A 21,857-nucleotide genomic window follows, 5' to 3' on the forward strand; every position below is an offset into this window, starting at 1 on the left:
TTAGAGGTACACTTGTTTGATTTAGACTTTTACTGCACTACTCAAACATCTAAGGAGTCTGGGTTGTGGTGCGCATGGAAGTACTCAAATCCATATTGAGAAACCTAGTACCTTTTCTCTACCTGTTTTGCAGTTGTAGTTACAATGGCTGGTGTCTGCCACCAGGCTCTAGCCAAGTGGTGGGCATCCTGCCACACAAGACAGTTTGTTAACATTGATAGTCCGCAGGCACGGCCGCCCGCAGCTCCTTGTGGCTGCGGTTCGCTGTTCTGGACTGGCAATTGTAAGAATGTCAAACTTATGGAATTCCTCTGATGTGACCTAAGTTTTTAGTCTACAGTTCCAGCTATTCTCAAAAGCAGCTCTTAGATTTGAAGACATCCAGGCTGGTACTGGTGACAAGCAGACCACCTTGTCAGGTGACAAAGATGACAGGTCCTTTGGTGGTATTTTTGCTCTAAAGACCTGTAAGAACGGACTTTCAATAAGCTCAATAGGGCCACAGAGGCATGCCTTTAGGGTATTTGGTATTGACTAGAACAATGCCATTTCTGCTGAGCCCTAGGGGGAGAGCAGACAGGTCTTTCAGTAACAGATCTCGGAGGAGTAGGTTCTCTTTTTGAAGGTGCGGAGAATGTATGTCCCAGTGACATGTGTGGATGATGCTGAAGTATAAGATGCTTTTAATACTAGGGTTTGCACCAGTATAGATAGGTGTCTCAGTACTGATAATGGTCCCCAGCGTGTTGTCATTGTCTGTGGACATCGACATTGAGGGATATGACACCAGAGAAGGCTTCCTCTGTGACACAGTCTGCTCCTTATTATCAGAACTCAAAGCCATGTGGGTCTTGGTGGCTGTATCCCTGAGGCTTTATTTGATCTGTCTTTATGGGAGGACACTGAGCTCCACCTGTAGTCTCTGCCTTTGAGATAAGAGTGGCCTCTCTTGGTGCTGAGCTTTGGTAATGGTAGGTGTTGGCAATGGTGCCTGAGGTTCCAGTGCTTTGCAAATGCCAGGTCTTTCCTCATCACCATTTTCTCTGCTCTGGTCTTTGGAGTTACTTGCCTGCTAGATGGTGAACTGAATGAAGCTGCCTTGTCCATTACCCAGATCCAGATGCCTGTTGTCTCAGGATCTCAAGAGACCTTCACTGATTGCTCCAGGAGATGAAGCTTTAACTGCGTGTCTCACAATTTACGTTTATTATGGAGAATGAAAGCCACGTTGAACATTTACTCGGTATGTGGGGCTCTCCTAAATAGAGGAGGCACCTCCTGTGTTCATCCATCAATGGAATTGTCCATCACAGGACAGGTACAGCTTGAAGCCCACAGATTTCAAAACCACCAAATTGAAAAGTCTTGTACAGGAAGAGTGTCTGGAGGATCTGTGCACAGGGTCTGATATAAATACTCAGCTCAGATAGATTGGTATCATTCATGGTGGTCGTTTGTCACAGAATCAGAGGAGTTATGAAGATTTTATGAAGAGTTTGAAGAAATTTAGCCAACGCTAAACTAGTTGGTCAGAAGTTTGCCAGGTTCCATCTTACTGCCGGGATGGTAAAAAGGAACAGAGGGTCATAGTCTTAATGCCCTCACATAGCCACATGAGGAGCTACATAATGCATACACAGCCCCAATGGACACTGCTGTTCAGAAACAAACATACATGATGTGCATGAGGTGAATGGAAACCACACAGACACATAGCAGAAGAACAGAATATACACGCTGACAGAATTGTATCAATGTTGTTATGCAAATCACAAATTCACGTTGTAAAATATAAACAAAACATAAATGGTACAGAGTCCTTTATTTAGCATATTAAAGGGAAAATGGCACACTAAGAGTTTGGGAATGCCAAGAGTTCCCAAAGCAGAAAACTGGGATAGTTTAGGGGAGAAGATGAGAGAACTTAATCTCTTGAGTCAATTAAGAAGTTCACTATGCCTGGATGAACAGTTGACTATTGATGTCAAAAACTACAGAGGATGAGGACAAGTGAAAAGGAGAGAGAGGGATGAATCGATCCACATTTTGCGGCTTGCACCCATCCCTTGCTGAGATATCGTATACACATAAAATTGTCAGGGGTTGGGAGAGGGAGGATGAAGAAGGAAGTGATTTTAAGAAATGGGGGAAGAGGAGGGATGGAAGGATAGAAAGAAGTATGGTGGTCAGAGAGAGTGAGGCAGCAAATGGGAATATGAGAACTGGAGCCACCATATTACACCCCAAAGGTGGCTGCATTTCAGTGATGGATGAATTAATATTTCAGTGTTTGTACATTTTCTGTAGCAACAATAGGTAAGTACAAGTGACTACTGCAGATGCCGATGTTACCATATCCATTTATATAAGGTAAATCTGGGAAATTTTTAGGGGCCACCATGATAGACGAATGCAGTTTGTGAAGAACTCTGTGGTCCCCTGGTGTGAAGGATGCTACCCATATTATTTTAGAAGATGCCAAGCATTATATTGGTGAAAGTTGGCAGAAAAATAATTCTCCTCAGCAGCCTTCTGTGAAGAACACATTGATAACCTTAAGACCAGCTTTGAAAAGGATATAGCTAGATATTTATGTGACAAAGATATCACTGACCTAAGTCTTCCCATATATCTTAGCTCACTTACTTGATTCATGGTTTAAGATTTACATTCAAGCTTCATGTTCCAAAAACTGCTGACTCTGGACACATTTATAGTACTTTGAAACAAGAAGTCACTAGCCCAATGCCCTCGTAAGCATAGTCTGATAGTCAGGAAGAAAGGGAAGGATAAATCAGTTAAAGCCAGTCATCTGCCCCTTGTACTGCATGGTCTGTGTCTTTCGTTACATCCAGCAGAGCTCCTCTTCTAAAACATAGTTCCAAGTAGTAAAGTTAAACATTTGTATGTTATACAAATACCAGCCAGTGTGGGGGTCTCTTGCTTTCTTATCACTCCGAGCTTCCTGCATGATGGAAGACATGACACTGGCATATGGGATGACCCCTTTGTATGATGGTTTCTTTAAGAAAAGCAGGCAGTAAAAGTTCTTTTGGCAATGGCTGGAGAAAGATATTTCAGATGCACTCCCTCCTTGTTTGTGTTCAGAATGCATTTTCAGGGCACCTGGAGTGTGTGCAGGCTATTAGATGAGTAAGCCTGAACACTGACATAGAAGGGAAATGGACATTCTTTAAAGTAAACCTGGAAAATGTTGATCCAGAAGATGCTTCTGTGCCTGGAGTGATTGATATAGGACACAGATGGTGATGCTTAATGTCAGTTCAACAGGAGAAGACATGAAGTATGTTTCTTATTATTTTTACAGTTCTCAAAAATAGGCTAGTTGTGTGATGATCTGTAAATGTAGCAAGGTGTTATAAAAGTAGAGAGAGCAAAGGAGAATGATCATACTGTTCCTGCTTTTCTGTTACCTCGCCTCAGGAAATCAATGGTATTTCAGAGCTGCTTAATTCATTAATAAGGATCTTAACACTTTTTACTCAATTGTTTATTTCATAGCTTTGCACTCTTTTCTGCAGGCTTCACAGACTTCCCCACATATTCCCTTAGTGACAGGAGGCCAACATTACTATTAAAAAAAACAACCTATCAGGTAGCAACCAATAGTTCACAGGACATTGTCTGGGACTGTAACCTGGGAACGGCTTTGTAAAACCTGGGACAGTTGTGGATAAATGGGCATATGGATATACTGGTAGATAAGCATGCTGCATACGTCAGTGGGAGAACTGCCTACATATCTTGCACTGAGCATTTTTCATTGTGCCACAGAATAAGAGGAAATCTATGCATCACAACTCCAACTTGGCAAAATATTCCTCTAAACCCCACATGCTTCTTTACAACCCATCCATGTACTGACTACAGTTCAGTGATGAATATGCAACATGTGCGCTGCAGGCAGTGAGGGAATCCTTACTTCTTGTTACAGGATGTAAACCCAGGCAAATAGGAGAACAGCCCAGTACAACAAAAAATCTCACAACAAAAACATAAAGATTGATTTTATATTATTTTTATTGAAATATTTATCCAGTTTGCCTGGTTTCCTTTACATGTTTGTTGTCGCTTCTTGTTTCTCTATCACGAATGACAAATACTTTGTAAAGGTGATCTGTACATTTGTTACAATCAACAGTCAACATCTACTAGTAGAATTATTCACTTTATTTAGTTATTTATAGGCTTTGCCTTCCTCAAATGGCTCTTCATTTGATATCATACCAACTGTACAGGGTTGAGATTTGGCAACCTGAAAGAGAGAATGTGATTCATGAGCTCCTGTTTCAAATTCATAGTGCATGTACAGTACTGGGAAGTACAGTAGATCTTTTAAATTTGACAATGTTACTCATCTCTCACAAAGAGCTGAGTAGCTGGATAGTAGAATGGGTAACCTGAAGTTTGGTGCAAACACTTTATTACAAAGAACCAATGAAAAAGCAGTTACAAGGGGGGAGGGAAGAATGGGGACTTAGGCACAACAGGGAGTGGAACTCAAAATGGAATACAGGGGTTGGGGAAGTGCCAACCTCCATTCCTTAAAAAAACAGCAAACAAGGGGGAATGAGTGAACTAAAGAAAGAAAAAGAGAAGCCAGAGATACTGCAGTAAAAATAAAAAAAGAGAGAAGGGTGAGGAGATGAACTGGAAGAGAAATGAACATGGATTTTAAGAAGAGGCAGGGAGCAACAAGGTGAAAGATGTGTTATTAACTGCCAGAAAATGTCCTCCCCTCTGATCATTCTTACTTAGTATGCTTGCCTGAACTTTCAGATATTTTAAAAAGGAAACCGTATCCTTTGTCCTTCCCTATTGCCAAACTGGATTCTGACAAGCCTTCTTCATGGATGTATCCAAGGTCCTGACAAAGTGTAACAATAGCTGAACACAGACCTGTCCTCCACAATCATGTCAATAATGGCCTTTACAATGACACTGTTTGGGTGACAGGAAAAAGTGAATGGCAGCAACGTCACATCAGGGTAGGGTAGAACAACTCTATTCAGTGTGATTACAAATCATTCTCAGACACCCCAAATACTGAAAACTAATGTCAAATACAGTACCTTGCATGAACAAACGGCTTCCTCTTTGCTGCTTCTTTGTGTAATGGTCTGCTAAATTGTCTCCTAAGGCCAGAGGCAGATGTTAAGACTCCCAGGCTCTCAGTGACGTGCAAAATCTATTTGTCTGTTTTTCCATTTCTTAGATCATTTCTTAGATTTCATGTTAATTCATCTTCTTGCATGTTGCTCCCTCCATGTAAACTCAGATGATAATCTGTAGGGTTTTGGTTACCAAGTACTGTACTGCACAGGAAATGCTGTATGAGCAATGTCAGATCTTGAACGCAAACTTCTGGATACAGATTGTAGCATGGGAAGCTTGGTATTGAATCAGCATACTGATGGTGTCCCAAGAAACATTAAGAACCTGGCAGAGAATTGTCTTGGAATCCTTCAAGATCTCTACAGATAATGGTGGGGGAAAACACCCAGGCATCATGGCATCTCTACAGGTCCATGTTGTAATAGGATTAGATGTTACAAAGCACAGAGCCACTCCTGATTGTTGAGTATTTATTACATGTGTTGAGCTACTATCTAGATCAAGAATGTATACACAGCTCTGTATTCACATAAGAGTTTTATAAGGAGTTATACTAATACTATTCTTTTTACTTTCAATCTTATATCTATGAGGTACTCAGACATCACAGAAATTGATCTTTTTCACTATTACAGTAAACTCAGCCAAGCCTAGAAATGTTTCTATCACAATCAATTTATATATGTGAGGTGCAAGCACAATCTCACCTGTCATGGTGTCTTTCCTGGAAGTGTGTTCTCCTTTACCACCGTGGTAAGCGGCATTTGTTCCAGTTGATTCGTAGTCTGTTTTCCTTTCTTTTAGGCTGATCATTTCCCGAGGTGAGGCTGGGGCACTTGCTAGATAGTAAAAACAAATAATTTTTCTCCCCTCTGCACCACTGCAAGGACATCTGGGGTAAACAATTTAGTAATATTTACATTTGTTAATATATAGGAATTAAACTGTGCAAAGTGCATAGACAGAACTGGGTTTGGAAAGGGGTTAGAAGTGCTGCTATTTCAAATATATGACAAATGTATTAAAGGCAGTTGATAAAAACTGCATTTCTGTCTGAGCATTTTGTTCCTTCTCCATTTACGTGTAACAACTAAGATGATCACAATGGAAGGACATAAGGAGCAATTTTATTTTTCTTCATCCTTTCCATTTCTTTAATTTGTATATTTGACAACAATTTTGCATAATCAGGTTCACTTCCCCAGGTATCATCAGCAAAGAATCCTGTGGCACCTTATAGACTAACAGACATTTTGGAGCATGAGCTTTCGTGGGTGAATACCCACTTCGTCAGATGCAACGAAAGCTCATGCTCCAAAACGTCTGTTAGTCTATAAGGTGCCACAGGATTCTTTGCTGCTTTTACAGATCCAGACTAACACAGTTACCCCTCTGATACAGGTATCATCAGTTCCACCTTTGTTGAAAAAACTTTTATAATGATTAGCAGGGAGCAGAAAAACTCTTATAAGAGTTATGCTTTGTTGTATTATTTGAAAATAAACAGGAACCATGCAATGGTTATGAGACAAAAAGGCATTAGTATGGAAAAGGTAACTTTAACTAAAAACCCAAGATATATACAAACTCCAATAATTATGACTCTAGTATTATGGTATGATTATCTGTATATACAGCAATGACTATTAAAAAGTCAGCATCTACCAAAAATACCAAATAATCATAACAATTAATTCCTATTCGAGGTGATGGAAAAACAATGGGATTTCATATAGCAATTCTTTTTAATGGTGACCTCTCTGTCTTTCTGACTACACTGGAGTAACATCATTTAGTTAACTGAAGTAACTAGCAAATGCTGAGGGTGGGCACTGTATTTAACTGCATTCCTGGCTGCACATATCATTGTAGTATTTAGATGACAAATATGTTAGTAAATGTTTATGATAAAGTGTTCATAAAATAGAGACATGTTGGATATTAGGGCAACAATTAGGACTTATTAACGTATTTCTTAAACTTTTATTTCCCCCAAACCAGTTTAAGAATAGAGGTTTTTTTCTTCTTCCATTGAGATCCCTATTACTAATTCTGGGGTCTTGCTCCCAAAGATAAGAAAAGTTTGATTAAATATTTCTGGGGGGTAATGTATTTTCTCAGCCTTTGACAAAAGTTAGCCCTATAACAAATGAATGCCTCGACACAGTCCCCTAAGGTACTCTGGGTGTTGCAAGGCTCTGCAATTCCCAGTACTTTATAGAGTCCCCAAGTCTGTATATCAGTTGAAGCTTACTAGCAAGAAGAATATTTTTTTCCCCAATTGTTACTAGGCATTTACATTTCTACATGCAACCAAATCCAACTGGTTCTGAGGATTTTTAGTTTCACTTATTCAAAAGCACTAAGAATCTTTAGAGAGGAAGGAACACAAATAAAGAGGGATTCCTGCCCCCAGAGCAATGATGAGAGGAAGCTTTTCTTTTAACAGCTTGGGTAACGGCAAGTTTGCTCTTTGTTTTAATGACTGTTTAAAAATCAGGCCCTTCTTAGGGGAAAATAATGTCACATAGTTCTTTCTCTTTCACTCTCTGGCTGGAAATCCAAAAGAATATCCCTTTGGAAAAATAAAACTGTACCACATTTGGAAATGGTGCCACAAATGTATTTCATACTGGGCAGCTCCACTTTTATGTGTGATGAAATCTAACCAGAAATCAAGGGTTTCTTGGCCAGCAAGGGACTTGCAAGGCTAAATCTTTATTAAAAGGATGCCAGCAATATTCTCCCTAGATGCTACCAGCAAGAAAGCTGTTGTATTATCACGGTGGACTTGGTAGGGTCTCTAGTGGTAAATATCTTTTTGATTACTGATAAACGTATGGCAAAATGATCGCTACTGCAGTCAACGCTTACTCCAGCTGGGAGTCAATGACTATCACACACAAAGGGGGCTGTGGGGAGGTGAATAGTGTCCTGCTGTTATACCTGTTAACATGATTTTCCTCAGGCTCTTCTCACTGCATCACAATTTTAAATACAGCAAAACCCAAAGGCTGCATTAACCAATTCCCCAAACAGAAAAAAGAAGCCTCTAACTCGAGGTGCTGTCCTAACAACTACTGTGCAACTCCTTACCGAATACTTTCTGTATTATGCAACATCTTCCCTTTTCACTCTGCATTTTACTCCAAGAATCATGGCAATCTCATTGAATCTTGCTTTGGAGATCAGAATTTTGACCCAAACTGGGTAAAGTCAATAAAATACATGTGAGGGTCTCCTTGAGAAATTCCAACACCCGTTAAACATCCAGTTTTTTTTGGGGGGGGAGGGACAGAATTAAGCTTCTGTTCCAGATTTTAATGAACCAAGGGATTTTATACCTACATATTTCAAATCTGGGAACAATGGTGACGGAGGATCACTGTCCATATTGATACCGAATTTCCCATTAAGCTCTAATGTTACAACAAACAAACGCCCCATTTTAAAGTCTTCTTATAGTTAAATTTTCAAAAAGCTCAGATCCCATTTAGGCACTGTAGCAGGGTGCTGCTGCAAAGGCAGCTAATTAGCCCCTGCTCAGCCAGCCCCAATCAGGTAGAATGGATTGGGGCTGGGAAGAAGCCTGGTGCCTGGCCTCTGAATGGGCTGCATCTGTGGGCCTGCAGGCTCAAGGGCCATAAAGGCTGGCTGGCAGCCAGAGAAGGGGTAGGGGAGGGAAGAGAACAGCCAGAGACATGGCAGTCTCCAGGCTGGGGTAGACTCTCTGTAAAGGGAAGAGGAGGAAAAACCCTGTACAGCTGTAAATACAATCACTGGTGGAGGGAACTGTGTGAAAATAAAAAAGCCATGGGTGTTGCACCCAGGAGTCTCAGAGTCCTTTATTGAGACAGCGGAGAGCTGCAGCAAGGGGGCCTGAGGAAGGGGCCTGGTTACACGTGGGGGCTTGTCCGGGATCCAGCGCCATAGACACAGTGTGGCGGCCCGGCCATGGAGAACACCCTGCAGTGGCTAGCAGAACAGCAGTCGGAGATGCAGAAGACGCTACAGTCTTTGCAGGAGTCCCACCAGGTGGAGCGGCAGGCCCTCCTCGTCTGGCAGGCAGAGCAACAGAAGGCCCTCCAGGATTTCATAAAGGAGCAGTCAGTGATGCAGCAACAGCTCCTGCAGAAAGTGGTGAGTCCTGCTGTGGGGGATGGTACCTGGACCCCAGGCCTCAGCCTTTGTAAGATGGCCCCCGCTGATGACCCCGATGCCTTTTTGGGCACTTTTGAACGGGTGGCCCTAGGCGCCGGTTGGGACCGGACTTCATGGGCCCTGCGGCTGGGCCCTTATCTCACCGGGGAGGCGCAGGCTACATATATGGCCCTGACAGAGACCCAAGCCAGGGATTATGAGGCCGTGAAGGCGGCGATTTTGGACCGCCTTGGATTGTCAGCGGAGAAATACCGCCAGAAATTTCAGGCAGCCCGGTGGGCAGGACGTGTGCGACCCCGGGCCTTTGCGCAGAAGCTAATGGACTGGGCCACCCGATGGTTGAGGCCCGATGCCCACACAGTGGGCCAGATAATGGACCAGGTGGTCCTTGAGCAGTTTTTGCAGGGCCTCCCAGATAGTGTGCAGGTATGGGTGCGGCGACACCAGCCGGCTACTCTGGAAGCGGTGGTCCAAAGGACTGAGGAATATGCGGAGGCTGACTTCCCAGCGAGGGAGCCTCGAGCCCTGTGGGATCTGGAGGGGGCCAGGAAGCCCCGTGAACATGGTTGGGTGAAACCGCTGGACAAGCGACAGGAGGAGCCCAAGGGGACCCCTAGCCGCCCAGGGCAGTTCGTATGTTGGCGGTGCGGGAAGCTGAGACACAAAAGTCGGGACTGCCCGGTGATGGAGTGTGGGGCAGCGGCCTTTTGTGGCTGGGCCTAGAGTGCGACATGGAAAAGGAGGCATGGGTTGGACACAGTCCCGGTGAGGGTAGGGAGAAAGCCCCACCGGGGTTTGGTGGACATGGTCTTTGCCCACTCATTTGTACAGAGGAACTTAGTGAAGCCGCATTGGCTTATCCCCGGGAAACGGATGTGTGTGGAATGCATCCACGGGGATAGGGAGTATTGTCCCATGGCCAAGGTACCACTTGAAGTAAACGGGCGGTTTGCCTGGAAGCGGGTGGGGGTACTGGAAGGGTTAGCTTACCCTGTGCTCTTAGGGCAGGACTGGCGCTCTCCCCTAGAGGGAAGGGCGGCCAGAGGGAAGCGACCATCAAAAAAGGGAAAGAGAACCCTGAAAGGGGGGAGCAGGACCCTGAGGGAAGTGGGCCCAGAGCAAGGGGCGGACCTACAACCTCCAGGGGAACCCTTAAAAGAGCCTAGACAACAAAGCCAAGAGGGCAAACCCGAGGGAATGGCTGGGAAGGTCAGGAAGCTTCCGGGGCCGGACTCCCTGGGGGAGGATGCCCGGGGGGAGATTAAAGGTACCCCCCCCGGGGAGGCCCCACAGCATGGAGGTGACGGGTCTGGCCCGGAAGCGGGGGGTCGACTCGGGGCAGGGGGCTCAGAGTCAACAACTCCAGGGGCACGGGACGAGGAGCCTCTGGAGACTTTGGAGCGGCCAGCCCATCCATGTGAATGGTGTGAAGACCTCTGGGTGGCCGTGGACCTGTGGGGTGCCCTACCCTCTACCCAATATGCCTTTTGTGGGTGGGGTGTGCCGAAGCCCCAGAGGGTCGGTCCTGGGGGCCTCTCCACAGGGCAGGCGGCACCAGCGCCTAGAAACATCCCGGGCCGAGGGAAGAGAGGCCGGGGGCGACCAGGCCTGGCGCCGGCTTAAGGGGGGAGGTATGTAGCAGGGTGCTGCTGCAAAGGCAGCTAATTAGCCCCTGCTCAGCCAGCCCCAATCAGGTAGAATGGATTGGGGCTGGGGAGAAGCCTGGTGCCTGGCCTCTGAATGGGCTGCACCTGTGGGCCTGCAGGCTCAAGGGCCATAAAGGCTGGCTGGCAGCCAGAGAAAGGGGGGGAAAGAGAACAGCCAGAGGCACGGCAGTCTCCAGGCTGGGGTAGACTCTCTGTAAAGGGAAGAGGAGGAAAAACCCTGTACAGCTGTAAATAGAATCACTGGTGGAGGGAACTGTGTGAAAATAAAAAAGCCACGGGTGTTGCACCCAGGAGTCTCAGAGTCCTTTACTGAGACAGCGGAGAGCTGCAGCAAGGGGCCTGAGGAAGGGGCCTGGTTACAGGCACCAAAAGAAGTGAGGAGATTTTCAGTAGCTCGGTCCCTTGAATGATGAATTCTTTTGAAAACTGGCCAGAAGTGTCACAAAGGGACATGAACTCTTGAAAATCAACTGTTGCATGGGTACTTACATGGGACCCAAGTTCGTTTGAAAAAATGATCCCCAAAGTGCATACTGAACAATTCAATAATTGCCCCTGATTTGTTATGCAATTTTGGTCCCCCAAAATCTATTTTTTCCCAGGCTTACACATATGCAAGTTCCACTGAAATAAATGAAGGTTCTATATGTATATATTTAAGGCAGAACGGCTCAGTAATTATCTACTCTAGATTAGTAAACATGGGCAAAACACCAGAGAGAGAGCAAAACATAAGGATTGCATTTGAGCAGCACTGATGCCTAATGAATGCACTCTCCTAAAAAACAATTTTCTCCAAGCACTGGTATTTATTTTTTCCATTTTGATCTCAATATCAGAGGAGGTACTAGCATTTCTTCTCGTGACACAAACTTGAATACATGGACAGAAAGGCAAAAGCTTTGGGCCTCACAAAATCAATACACATCAGAGCAAGAGTGTAGTTGGAAAGTTTCAAAATAGTGATGAAAAAAATTAATGGGAAAGGTCAATGAAAAACAGAAATCCTGGCTCCACTGAAGTAGATGACAAAGCTCCCTTTGACTTTAATAGGGCCAGAATTTCATTCCAAGAGTTTATCAGAAAGTATTATAGATTTAGACTGAAAAAAATTGGACCAATCAAGTGCACTACCCCAGCTCTCATCAAAGAAATGAAGTAAAGAAACACTAATGAGAGAGAAAGCATTATACAACACTGGGGTATTGGCTGGCCACTCAATGTTCACTTAGAGACTTCCCAGCACTCCTTAAAAGTTTTCTGCTGCTTAGGAAACAGAGTAGATACTTATGCCTGATAACTTGACAATGCTAAAACAAGAATTAAGATTAAAAGTGAGTTTCAGTTAAGATTTTTATGTAGAGCACAAGTATTGTTGCTTAGTATGTTATTTGAACTCCACTCCTTTAAGTATCTGGTTTAATGAAGGCAAAGCACATTGACGAAATTTCCTTTCCTCACATTTAGAAAAGGTGGCTGGTATATTTTCAGTGTGATATTGTAATAGCAATGAATAATAGCACATGCATGTCCTCGTTACCATGACAAAAAGTGGACATTTATAATGATTGTGTCCTTTATTTTTGAAACTGTTCTGCTCACTACTTAAATCACGAGGACAGAAATTTGTTCTCTAGTCTCATATCTGTTCTTTTCCTGTGAGGCTGGTATTGTTTTACTAGAGTTTAACCTTCAAAAGATATGGTAATACATAGTAAGTTTTTAGAAAGAACATTGATGTTTGACAATGGTTCAGCTTATTATACTGTATTATTTCTATAGTATACAAAAAAGATCTGTAAAAACTCATGCACAAACCTTAATCTTTGGTCATTTCCTCCAGCAGTCCTAATTTACATGGTATTTTTCTTGTTAGGATTAAAGTAACAAATTTGCATCGATTCAGAATTTTGATTAAATTTTCTCCCCCTGGTTGGGACCCCATGGATTTAAGAACTATTGTTAAGCAGATGGCTGTGCTTATGTATCTATTAAAACTGGGGATTGCTCTTAAAGAGATTGTCAGCAATCTATCTAGCAAGATTTTAAGACTCTGACATCATCAAAAAGACCCAGTCAGAATCAGAATATGGTTTTGGACAACATGAGTCCTCAGCCAGAATCTAACAGGACAACGTACAACACATAGCTCCAAAGGGGTGCTAGGAGATTGCTAAGACATCAGAACACTAATGATCATGTTAAGCATGCTGCTTTTTGTACACAGTCAAATGACAAGACATAATTGTCTGTCCGTTCCCTGGAGGAACTATATCTATTCACCCCTGTGTGAGCAACAGCTCTCCACCACTTATGCAAATCCACAAGTGGACTCCTGCAAAGTTTTTATTGGGGACATTCATGAAATTGTCTGTTGACGCTGGACTAAGAAACACTGTTATGATTTATGGTACTGACTTTTGGGGGGTGGAGGGATGGGGTGGGGTAGAGTCCTATGTGTTAGACAAAGTTAGATTCCCTCCTTGAACTGTACAAACAACAGAAAGCAGGAGATACTTGGAGTCAGATGTTCACCAAAAACTCAGGGCCAGATTTTTCAAGCACTCAGCACTCACAATTAGGGTCAGATTTTCAAAAGGGCACCCATCTAGGTGCCTGTATGAAGAGTAGATTTTTGAAATGGCTTAGTACTCAGCCATGACTATGGAGATACCTGTAGCCAGATTTTCAAAATAGCTCAGCACGTTGCCCTTGTAGACTGAGACTGGACTCCTAGATAGTTAACAGATATCAAAAAACAATCACTTCTGCACTAGGGTGTAAATAGTTTAGCCAGACATATCTTACTGCTGATATCCCAGTGACTGTGGAACAACTTGCACATGAGGAGTGATTAATAAGATTGGGACTGTTCATCTTAGAAAAATGAATAAGGAAATGTTACTTATCCTTTCACATAACACAAGAACCAGGAGTCACCCAATGAAATTAATAGGCAGCAGGTTTAAATAAAGATAAGGAAGTATGTCTTCACACAATGCACAATCAACCTGTGGATCTCATTGCCAGGAGATGTTGTGAAAGCCAAAAGTATAACTGAGTTCAGAAAAGAATTAGATAAATTGATGGATGTTAGGTTCATCAGGGGGTATATGCAACCCCACACTCTGGGTGTTCCTAAACCTCAGAGTGCCAGAAGCTGGGACTGCACGACAGTCCTACTTGATAAATTGCCCTGTTCTGTTCCTTCCCTCTGAAGCATCTGACACCAGTCACTTTCAGAAAAACAGGTTACTGGGCTAGATGGACCATTGTTCTGACCCGGTATGGCCGTTCTTATGTTCTTAATGACATAGGCTTAACAGAGCAAGCAGTCAAATGCAAAGTGAGAGGCTGATAGGATTTTATTGTCTTTATTTTAAAAGACTTTATTTTTATGGGGATTACTTTCATTTAAAGTAATGATATATTTTAACTTGGAATAAGTGGAGGAAAAAGAGGCCTGAATTCTACATATGAAAACTGAATCGATTCCTCTGTGTAAGACAGAAATAATTCTACAGTGGATGAAATAGCATTTAATGAAAGTTTATATGTTCACTGCATTGATATTAGATGTAGCATTGCAGTCAATCCTTCTGCAAATACATCCATAATGAGATGCTCAGTTGGTGAACGTTGGTGTAGATCCATTGACTGGAGTGGAGTTATGATGATTTACACTAGCTGAAGTTCTGTCTAACAGTATAAAACATACATAACAAATGAATTTGTGATTTCTATGACTAGTAAAACAAATTACTTGGAGGCATCTGAGATGGGGATCTTCCCAGTGCTAACAGTAGGCTCAATGGCCTGGGAAATTTTCACTTTCCCAATCAGATAATCTTAACTGGTAGTGGACAAGGAAAATAGTGAATACATATTCGCAGTAAAAGATTACCCTGAATAGTCTGTCTGCTTTAAATTTCTACAAGGCATTGACACAAATAAAAAATATTCCTGTATACAAAGATACACTGATAAGAATGAAAACATTTCCCACAAGCTCACATCATGGCTAATAATGCATCTAGATGCTACTCACGGTGCTTAACAATGGAAAGATGACATTACTAGATTACTTCTCTGTTTACTTCAGCCCTGGAAGTATGGTCTTACCTGAGCGATTATTAGGAGACATGCGCACTGGTGAGATGGAGGGCGTGCGTGATGAAGAGTATGGTCTTTGCCGATCCCGCTCTATTGTTGAAGATGAGGCTACAAAGTGATACTGTGACCATCCATCCTGCATGAGGACAACATCAAACATTGGGACAGGTTTCAGTGAAAAAGATGCATATATACAATATTCCATTAAATGTAAATAATATTTGTATTTAAACAGTGTTTTCACTAATTATTATGAATGCTCAGTTACAGTAATTACATATTAGCTCACAACGGCTACTCTGTTCTCCAATGCTAGGCTGCTTTACTTTGCCTAACTACAGCATGCCAACTATGCTAAATGCTGCAAAATATAAGATGGTGCTCAGGGTCCATCCATACAACAGGGTAATGTCCTCTATGGGAGCACGGGGAGGTGTAATTTCTAAAGTGCACTGATGTGTTGCACATTAACTGGTCCGTGGAAACCCTGCTGATGCATTCTGAAAGTTCCATGACATAATGCTGTTAAATCACACTAGGGAATTATTAGTGTGCACCACTAGGGTCCATGTGGACCAATTAATGCACAACATGTTAGTGGATTTTACAATGCACACCCTCCATAGTGCACATTTTCCCACCGTATAAACAACCCCTCAGACACTACAATGCATCCCCCAAAATACCTACAACAGACACAAAGACACAATCCCTTTTAGGGCTGTGCAAAATCATGCAGAATTTAAATACAATTTTAGGTGTTTTCATTCTGCCCTTTTTCACACCACGACTTTTCCTGGAATGTCATACAAATGATAAGCCAGCTGTGAAAATACGCAAAATCATGACATTTTGTCTGTTTTTACAGTGTAAACATTTTTTCCTCGAAAACAGTTCTATTCCAAAGAACTTTTTAATTTTGCAAGAAAATGTTAAATGGCTAGATGAGCATTCAGGCCTTTTGAATTTTGTATAAATATTTCACACACCCTCTAGTCTAGTTAACACACTGAGACTGCTCAGCTGTTTGTTCATAACTGGGAAACAAGAGTAGGTTCTTTATAGTGTTCTTTTATAACATAATGCCCATTTTCCCCAGCACTGTTTTCTCTAGGGTGCACAGAAAAAGTTCCCTCTGTATTTGAAATTGAAATGTGTAATGATATGAACATTTCTAAGTTAGCTGATGTTCAAGTTCATATTACTAAAAATGACTTTATTCATTCAGGAGTCAAACACTGGAGAGCCTACAGCTGCTTTATGGTCTAACATAACATAACATAAATACTAAACAGTAACATTTTGCTTAATTAATTAAACTAGCATGAAAGCATAATGAGAGCTAAAATGGCTATTCGTAGCTCTGATATTGGACTCCACTATATTATTTCAGATGCCACAAAATATTTACTGATGAAATATCTTTATCATCTGTAAATCTTGTGCTAAATCTGTAATGTAAGTTTACCAACTTGGGCACAAAATCCACTTGCCATTCCTACGATAACACTTTACTTAGCCCTTGAAAAAAATGCTTTCCAGGGACCCGATCCAATTCCCATTGACCTCAATGAATATTGGGTCAAGTCCCAAGTGAGGAAACAAAAAATTTTTTGCAAGGCTCATATAAGTGTGATTAAAAATATATATTATAAAACATTGTTAAAAACTGGCTCAAATTTCCCTCTTAATTTGGCTGTTTTGCTATATGAAGAGTAACTGCCACCACCTGTACTTTCAGGACACTCTGCTAAGGAAAAGTGGTGCTGTTTTTCTTTTTTAAATAGCAAATGCAAAGACGATGCTTGCTTATTAGATTTCTAGCTATATATAATATGGATAACTTGAAACAGACACACTCAAGTTACAGTTAAAAGCACTGAATGCACATCTCTTCCCTCTATGTTGTTTGCATAGTGCATTGGTAAGTGGCTGTGTGTCAACTGTGAAATTACAACACGTTTAAAAGGAAAATTAAAAGAGTGAAATTTGGGTCATAGCTTTTGAAGATGGGTCCATTATTTTCATTGGAGTGGCTAGCTATAGAGCATTTGTCCATATAGGATAGCGATCTTTGTGCCTCTTCACAGGATCTCTATGTCCCCAGGCAGTGAAGGGCCATATAGAAAATGTAGGGAGAAAAACAGAGACCCAATAAAGAATAGTAAGAATTACTAGAAAATGTCATTTAATCCTTATTACCAATGATAAGAAAGAATTTTCTAAATCCAATCAATCATCTCCAGCAAGCAGATGACTTGGAAGTGTTTATAAATCCATTGTATGCTCACATCTTGAATACTGCGTGTAGATGTGGTTGCCCCATCTCAAAACAGATATATTGGAATTAGAAAAGGTTCAGAAAATGGCAACAAAAATGAGTAAGGTATGGAATGGCCGCCATATGAGGAGAGATTAATAAGACTGCAACTTTTGAGCTTGGAAAAGAGACGACAAAGGGGGGGATACGATAGAGGTCTATAAAATCATGACCAGTGTGGAGAAAGTAAATAAGGCAGTGTTATTTACTCCTTCTCATAACACAAGAACTAGGGGTCAACAAATGAAATTAATAGCCAGCAAGTTTAAAACAAACAAAAGGAGGTATTTTTTTCACACAATGCACAGTCAACCTGTGGAACTCCTTGCCAGAGGATGTTGTGAAGGCCAAGACTATAACAGGGTTAAAAAAAGAACTAGATAAGTTCATGGAGGATAAGTTCATTAATGGCTATTAGCCAGGATGGACAGAAGCTGGGAATGGATGACGGGATGGATCACTTGATTATTACCTATTCTGTTCATTTCCTCTGGGGCACCTGGCATTGGTCATTGTCAGAAGACAAGATACTGGGCTAGATGGACCTTTGATCTGACCCAATATGGCCGTTCTTATGTTCTTGTAAGATGTGCCCTTCAAGCGCTAGACCCAATGATGATGTTAAAACCCGATATTATTTTCAAATGCACAACTACTGTTTTTTCTTTATGTTAAACCAATTTGGAAATGATCAGAGACTGCTTAAAGCACATGGAGACATAAAACAAGAGCTAAGAGTTAAAAATCTTTGAAATGTCATAATGAGTAGTTTAATTCCATTTATCTTACCTATTTATCCCCACCCACAGTTCAGGATCTTACACAGTAGTCTCAGAAAACTTTATAAATAAAATTTTACCAGGTACACATCTTAGTTAATATTAACTTACATAATAACTTATCCTTTATAAGAATCACACACTTATTACTTTGAAATCTTTGATCCCAGTGAGAAGCACGGATCCCCTCTTCCCTCTTTTCATTCTCTTGAGATTAGCAGTTCTCATGGGAATGGCGGCAGGCTTTTCACATTTCTAATTATTTTATTTTAAAGTGACAGATCTGCTAGGCCAGGCTTTTTCAAACAGGGGTCGCCGCTTGTACAGGGAAAGCCTCTGGCGGGCTGGGCCAGTGTGTTTATCTGCCCCATCTGCAGGTCCGGCTGATCACAGCTCCCACTGGCTGCAGATCGCTGCTCCGGGACAATAGGAGCTGCTGGAAGCGGTGCAGGCCCAGGGACTTACTGGCCACCACTTCCAGCAGCCCCCATTGGCCTGCAGCGGTGAACTATGGCCAGTGGGAGCCATGATCAGTGGATGGGGCAGGTAAACACACCGGCCCGGCGTGCCAGGGGCTTTCCCTACACAAGCAGCAACCGCTGTTTGAGAAACCCTGGCCTAGCCCAAGAGGATGAGATGTGAGGGCAGAAGGGGGGAGCAGGCCACCCTCTGGGGAGGTCTGATGTCAAAGGAGTGAAATGACCATCCAGCACTCTCCACTTGTACAACGAGGTGACATTGATGCTACAGTTGACTTGCAGGTCCCTGGACCACTGCATGAAGAGCAAAGAGGCGCATCAAAGGGATGAGGCAAGCTTTCAAGATTTTCAGCTCTCCCCACAGTTAGAATGAGCACACAAATTGCGGTACATACAGCCCTTGTTGGGACCTCCTTATTGCCATCTCTGTGAGGGATGTGGTGGAAGGATACTTAACCAAACTATGCAGAGCTTCAAAAAAGTGGGTGCTTCATAAAACAAATTTTATTATAAGGAGTGTTTTTTCCCCAGGTTTTACTATGATGAGTGTTTTTGTTAGTTTTTTAAATCCTTGTCCACACTGCACATTGAAAGTGTGCCAAAGCCATGCTGGCTACAAGCCTGCTGGAAAACAATTAGTAAGTACAGTTCTAATCCTTGTGGAGATGAACTTTCAAATAGCAATAGCAAGAGGGTGTTTTTGTTTTTTGTGGTTTTTTTTGCACAGGGAAATTCTACATGACCACTGCTTTTAACCTCCTCCTTTCTCTCTCACACACATTCACACACTTAGACAGAGAAGAGCATTATTCTCACTATAAAATGGAGACAATGAATATTAAAAAATGAAGGTACTAATTGTTCTTCAAACCTTTTAAAAAATCCATTTAATACCATTTAAAAATCAATTAACAATACTAGAGACTTTAGGATCTTAAATGTTCCATGCCAGCTGAAATTGGCATGTTTTGTTTCATGTTCATCCTGTATCATGACATCTCTCTGAAGTATTCTACAACTGGGGTTGAAGTTGCTCTCAGCTGAGCAGGGAAAAATGGCAGCTTTCTGCTTGCTTACTGCATCGCATAACTGAATCCTTCTAGCATTCTACTGGAAAGTGAACGTTACCCCTCCCTCCTGTACAGTACCATGAATTTGCCATAGCAGTGACATCTGGAGCCAGTTGGGTGAAGCTCCTTTGGCACTTCAGAGAACACTAAAAGTTTCTTCAGGCATTGTGGTGGTTCTCAGCAGTGAAGGGGTTACATCTAGTTGTAGCTGGACTGCCAGTAGATATGAAGCTTGGTTGTACAGGACTTATTCCCCTCTATCCCCCATTGTTTTTTTCTCTGCTGAGAGCAGCTCCACTTATAGGTGCTTCAGAGACTAGAATATGAGACTCAAAGTGCAATTTCAGTTGAAAGTGGAACTTTTAGAATCTCTAGGATTGCAAGGCCCCAAATGCTTTTAATTCCTCTTTGATTTAACATAAATGCACAAATAGACAGAAGGGAAAAATCTTAGAGCACTGGGAGACAGATGTGATTGATAGGGGGAAGACTGGACTTGGGGCTAATGCAAATAAATGGGAGTCAAGAGATCCCATTCTAGGCTCTGCCATGGACTCTGTCCCTTACGCTCTGTGTGCCTCACAATTAAAGACACTGGGCTCAATTCTCCTCTCACTTAAACTGGTTTTACTCAGTGCAAATCCATTGCTCAATGAAGCTACTTCTGATTTACACTGAGGTAAGTGAGAACAGAATGAGGAACTATAATACCTTCTGTCACACAGGGTGTTGTGAGTTATAATTCATGCATGTTTGTAAAGCACATTAAAATCTTCAGCTATAAAGGCACTAAAAGTATATGCAAAGAATTAACAGAGTATGAGCTAGATACTCATCCAGTATAAACTGGCACAACTCTATTGAATGATTTCAGTGGAGCTATGAAGATTTATACCAAATGAGGGTCTGTCCCTATAGTCTATCCTATGTGACTGTTGTCCAATATCTACACGTTAGAGCCTTTGTTAACAAAATTGGTCCATTTTTTAGTGAATCTGAAAATGAAAATAAAAGTTTTACCATTTCAATATCAGAGCAAAAAGATAATAAGGAGCCTTTTATACCAGGCTTGCTCTCCTCTCCCCCAACTCCTTTATTCAAAATCAATCTACCATCACACTTCGTTTTATTGGAGTGCTTCAATTTTTGGTACAGTGAAACAAAGTTATCCCAAACATTAATATAATTATAAATATTATTATGAACTCAGATTGCTTTTGATTAGCCTGACTACAGTAGATACCACTGTCACTGCATGATAATGTTCAAATAGTGCTTTCTGACAGATTTTTTTGCATGTGTCTGACAGGCCGCCATAATACCCCAAAAGCTGAATACTTTTAATAAAATCTATCCGTAGCTCTCATCTGCTCCAACAAAAGAGATTTCTTTCAATTTTTAAGGTAAACAGTTTCTAACAAATTCATTATAACTATTCCCATCAACAATTCTAGAAGCTATTAATGTTAAATATTTCAACAAATTTTTAAGAGCCAAAAGGGAGTGTGTTGAATTTAATGCAGAAATAAATATCACCTGACATGCTGGTTGCTTTCATTAGTTTGTTTCAGCTCCAGTGCCTATAATGACATTTAATTAAATTGATTTGGATACTTAAAGGTACAGTATATAAGGGTCTCCTAAAGAGAATACGTGCTATGTTCAAAAGCAAAGTCTATGTGCCAGTGTTTTTCAGAAACCAATCTGCCATCAGCCTGATGTACGAAAGGAAAAATAGGACAAAAAGATTTGATAAACTGGAAAGAAAATCAGTGTAATTCTGTTATAGAGGGGATGCCATTGTTAACTGCCAACAGTTAGTTAACAGGTAGCAACTGTGCACCTAAAGAAATCACAAATAACCAAAGTAGGGTAATGTCATATCAGTCCTCAGCAGCTGTTGAGAGGTTCCACATTTTGCACTATATTCTGATTATGCCTATAATGACTATCTATTTTTCCTAAGTAATATGAAGGCCCCAGGAGAAGGCATGTATTTATTGCAACTAGATCAACACTGGCATATATCCAGTTATGTGTTGTCAGGAATCCGTCAGCGAGTAACTTTTAAGTGGAGAGCTACTCATAACAGTTGGGGAGAAAAACAGAACAAGAGTTTAGAACTAATCATT

The 21,857-nt window shown here is 41.7% G+C and overlaps 1 protein-coding gene across 5 annotated transcripts in view; it reads right to left on the reverse strand.

The window, feature by feature from the left end:
* Window positions 1–21,857, reverse strand: part of CTNND2 (catenin delta 2) — a 1,230,307-nt gene that overhangs the window by 12,162 nt on the left and 1,196,288 nt on the right. For all 5 annotated transcript variants that reach the window (XM_075062683.1, XM_075062682.1, XM_075062681.1 and 2 more), the window contains 2 exons: window positions 15,087–15,213; window positions 5,844–5,975 (listed from right to left, as the gene is read on the reverse strand). In XM_075062683.1, the coding sequence (XP_074918784.1) occupies window positions 5,844–5,975; window positions 15,087–15,213 (259 nt within the window). The remainder of the gene's footprint in view (window positions 1–5,843; window positions 5,976–15,086; window positions 15,214–21,857) is intronic.

Source organism: Chelonoidis abingdonii, chromosome 2 (assembly GCF_003597395.2).
Source record: "Chelonoidis abingdonii isolate Lonesome George chromosome 2, CheloAbing_2.0, whole genome shotgun sequence".
Lineage (NCBI taxonomy): Eukaryota > Metazoa > Chordata > Testudines > Testudinidae > Chelonoidis > Chelonoidis abingdonii.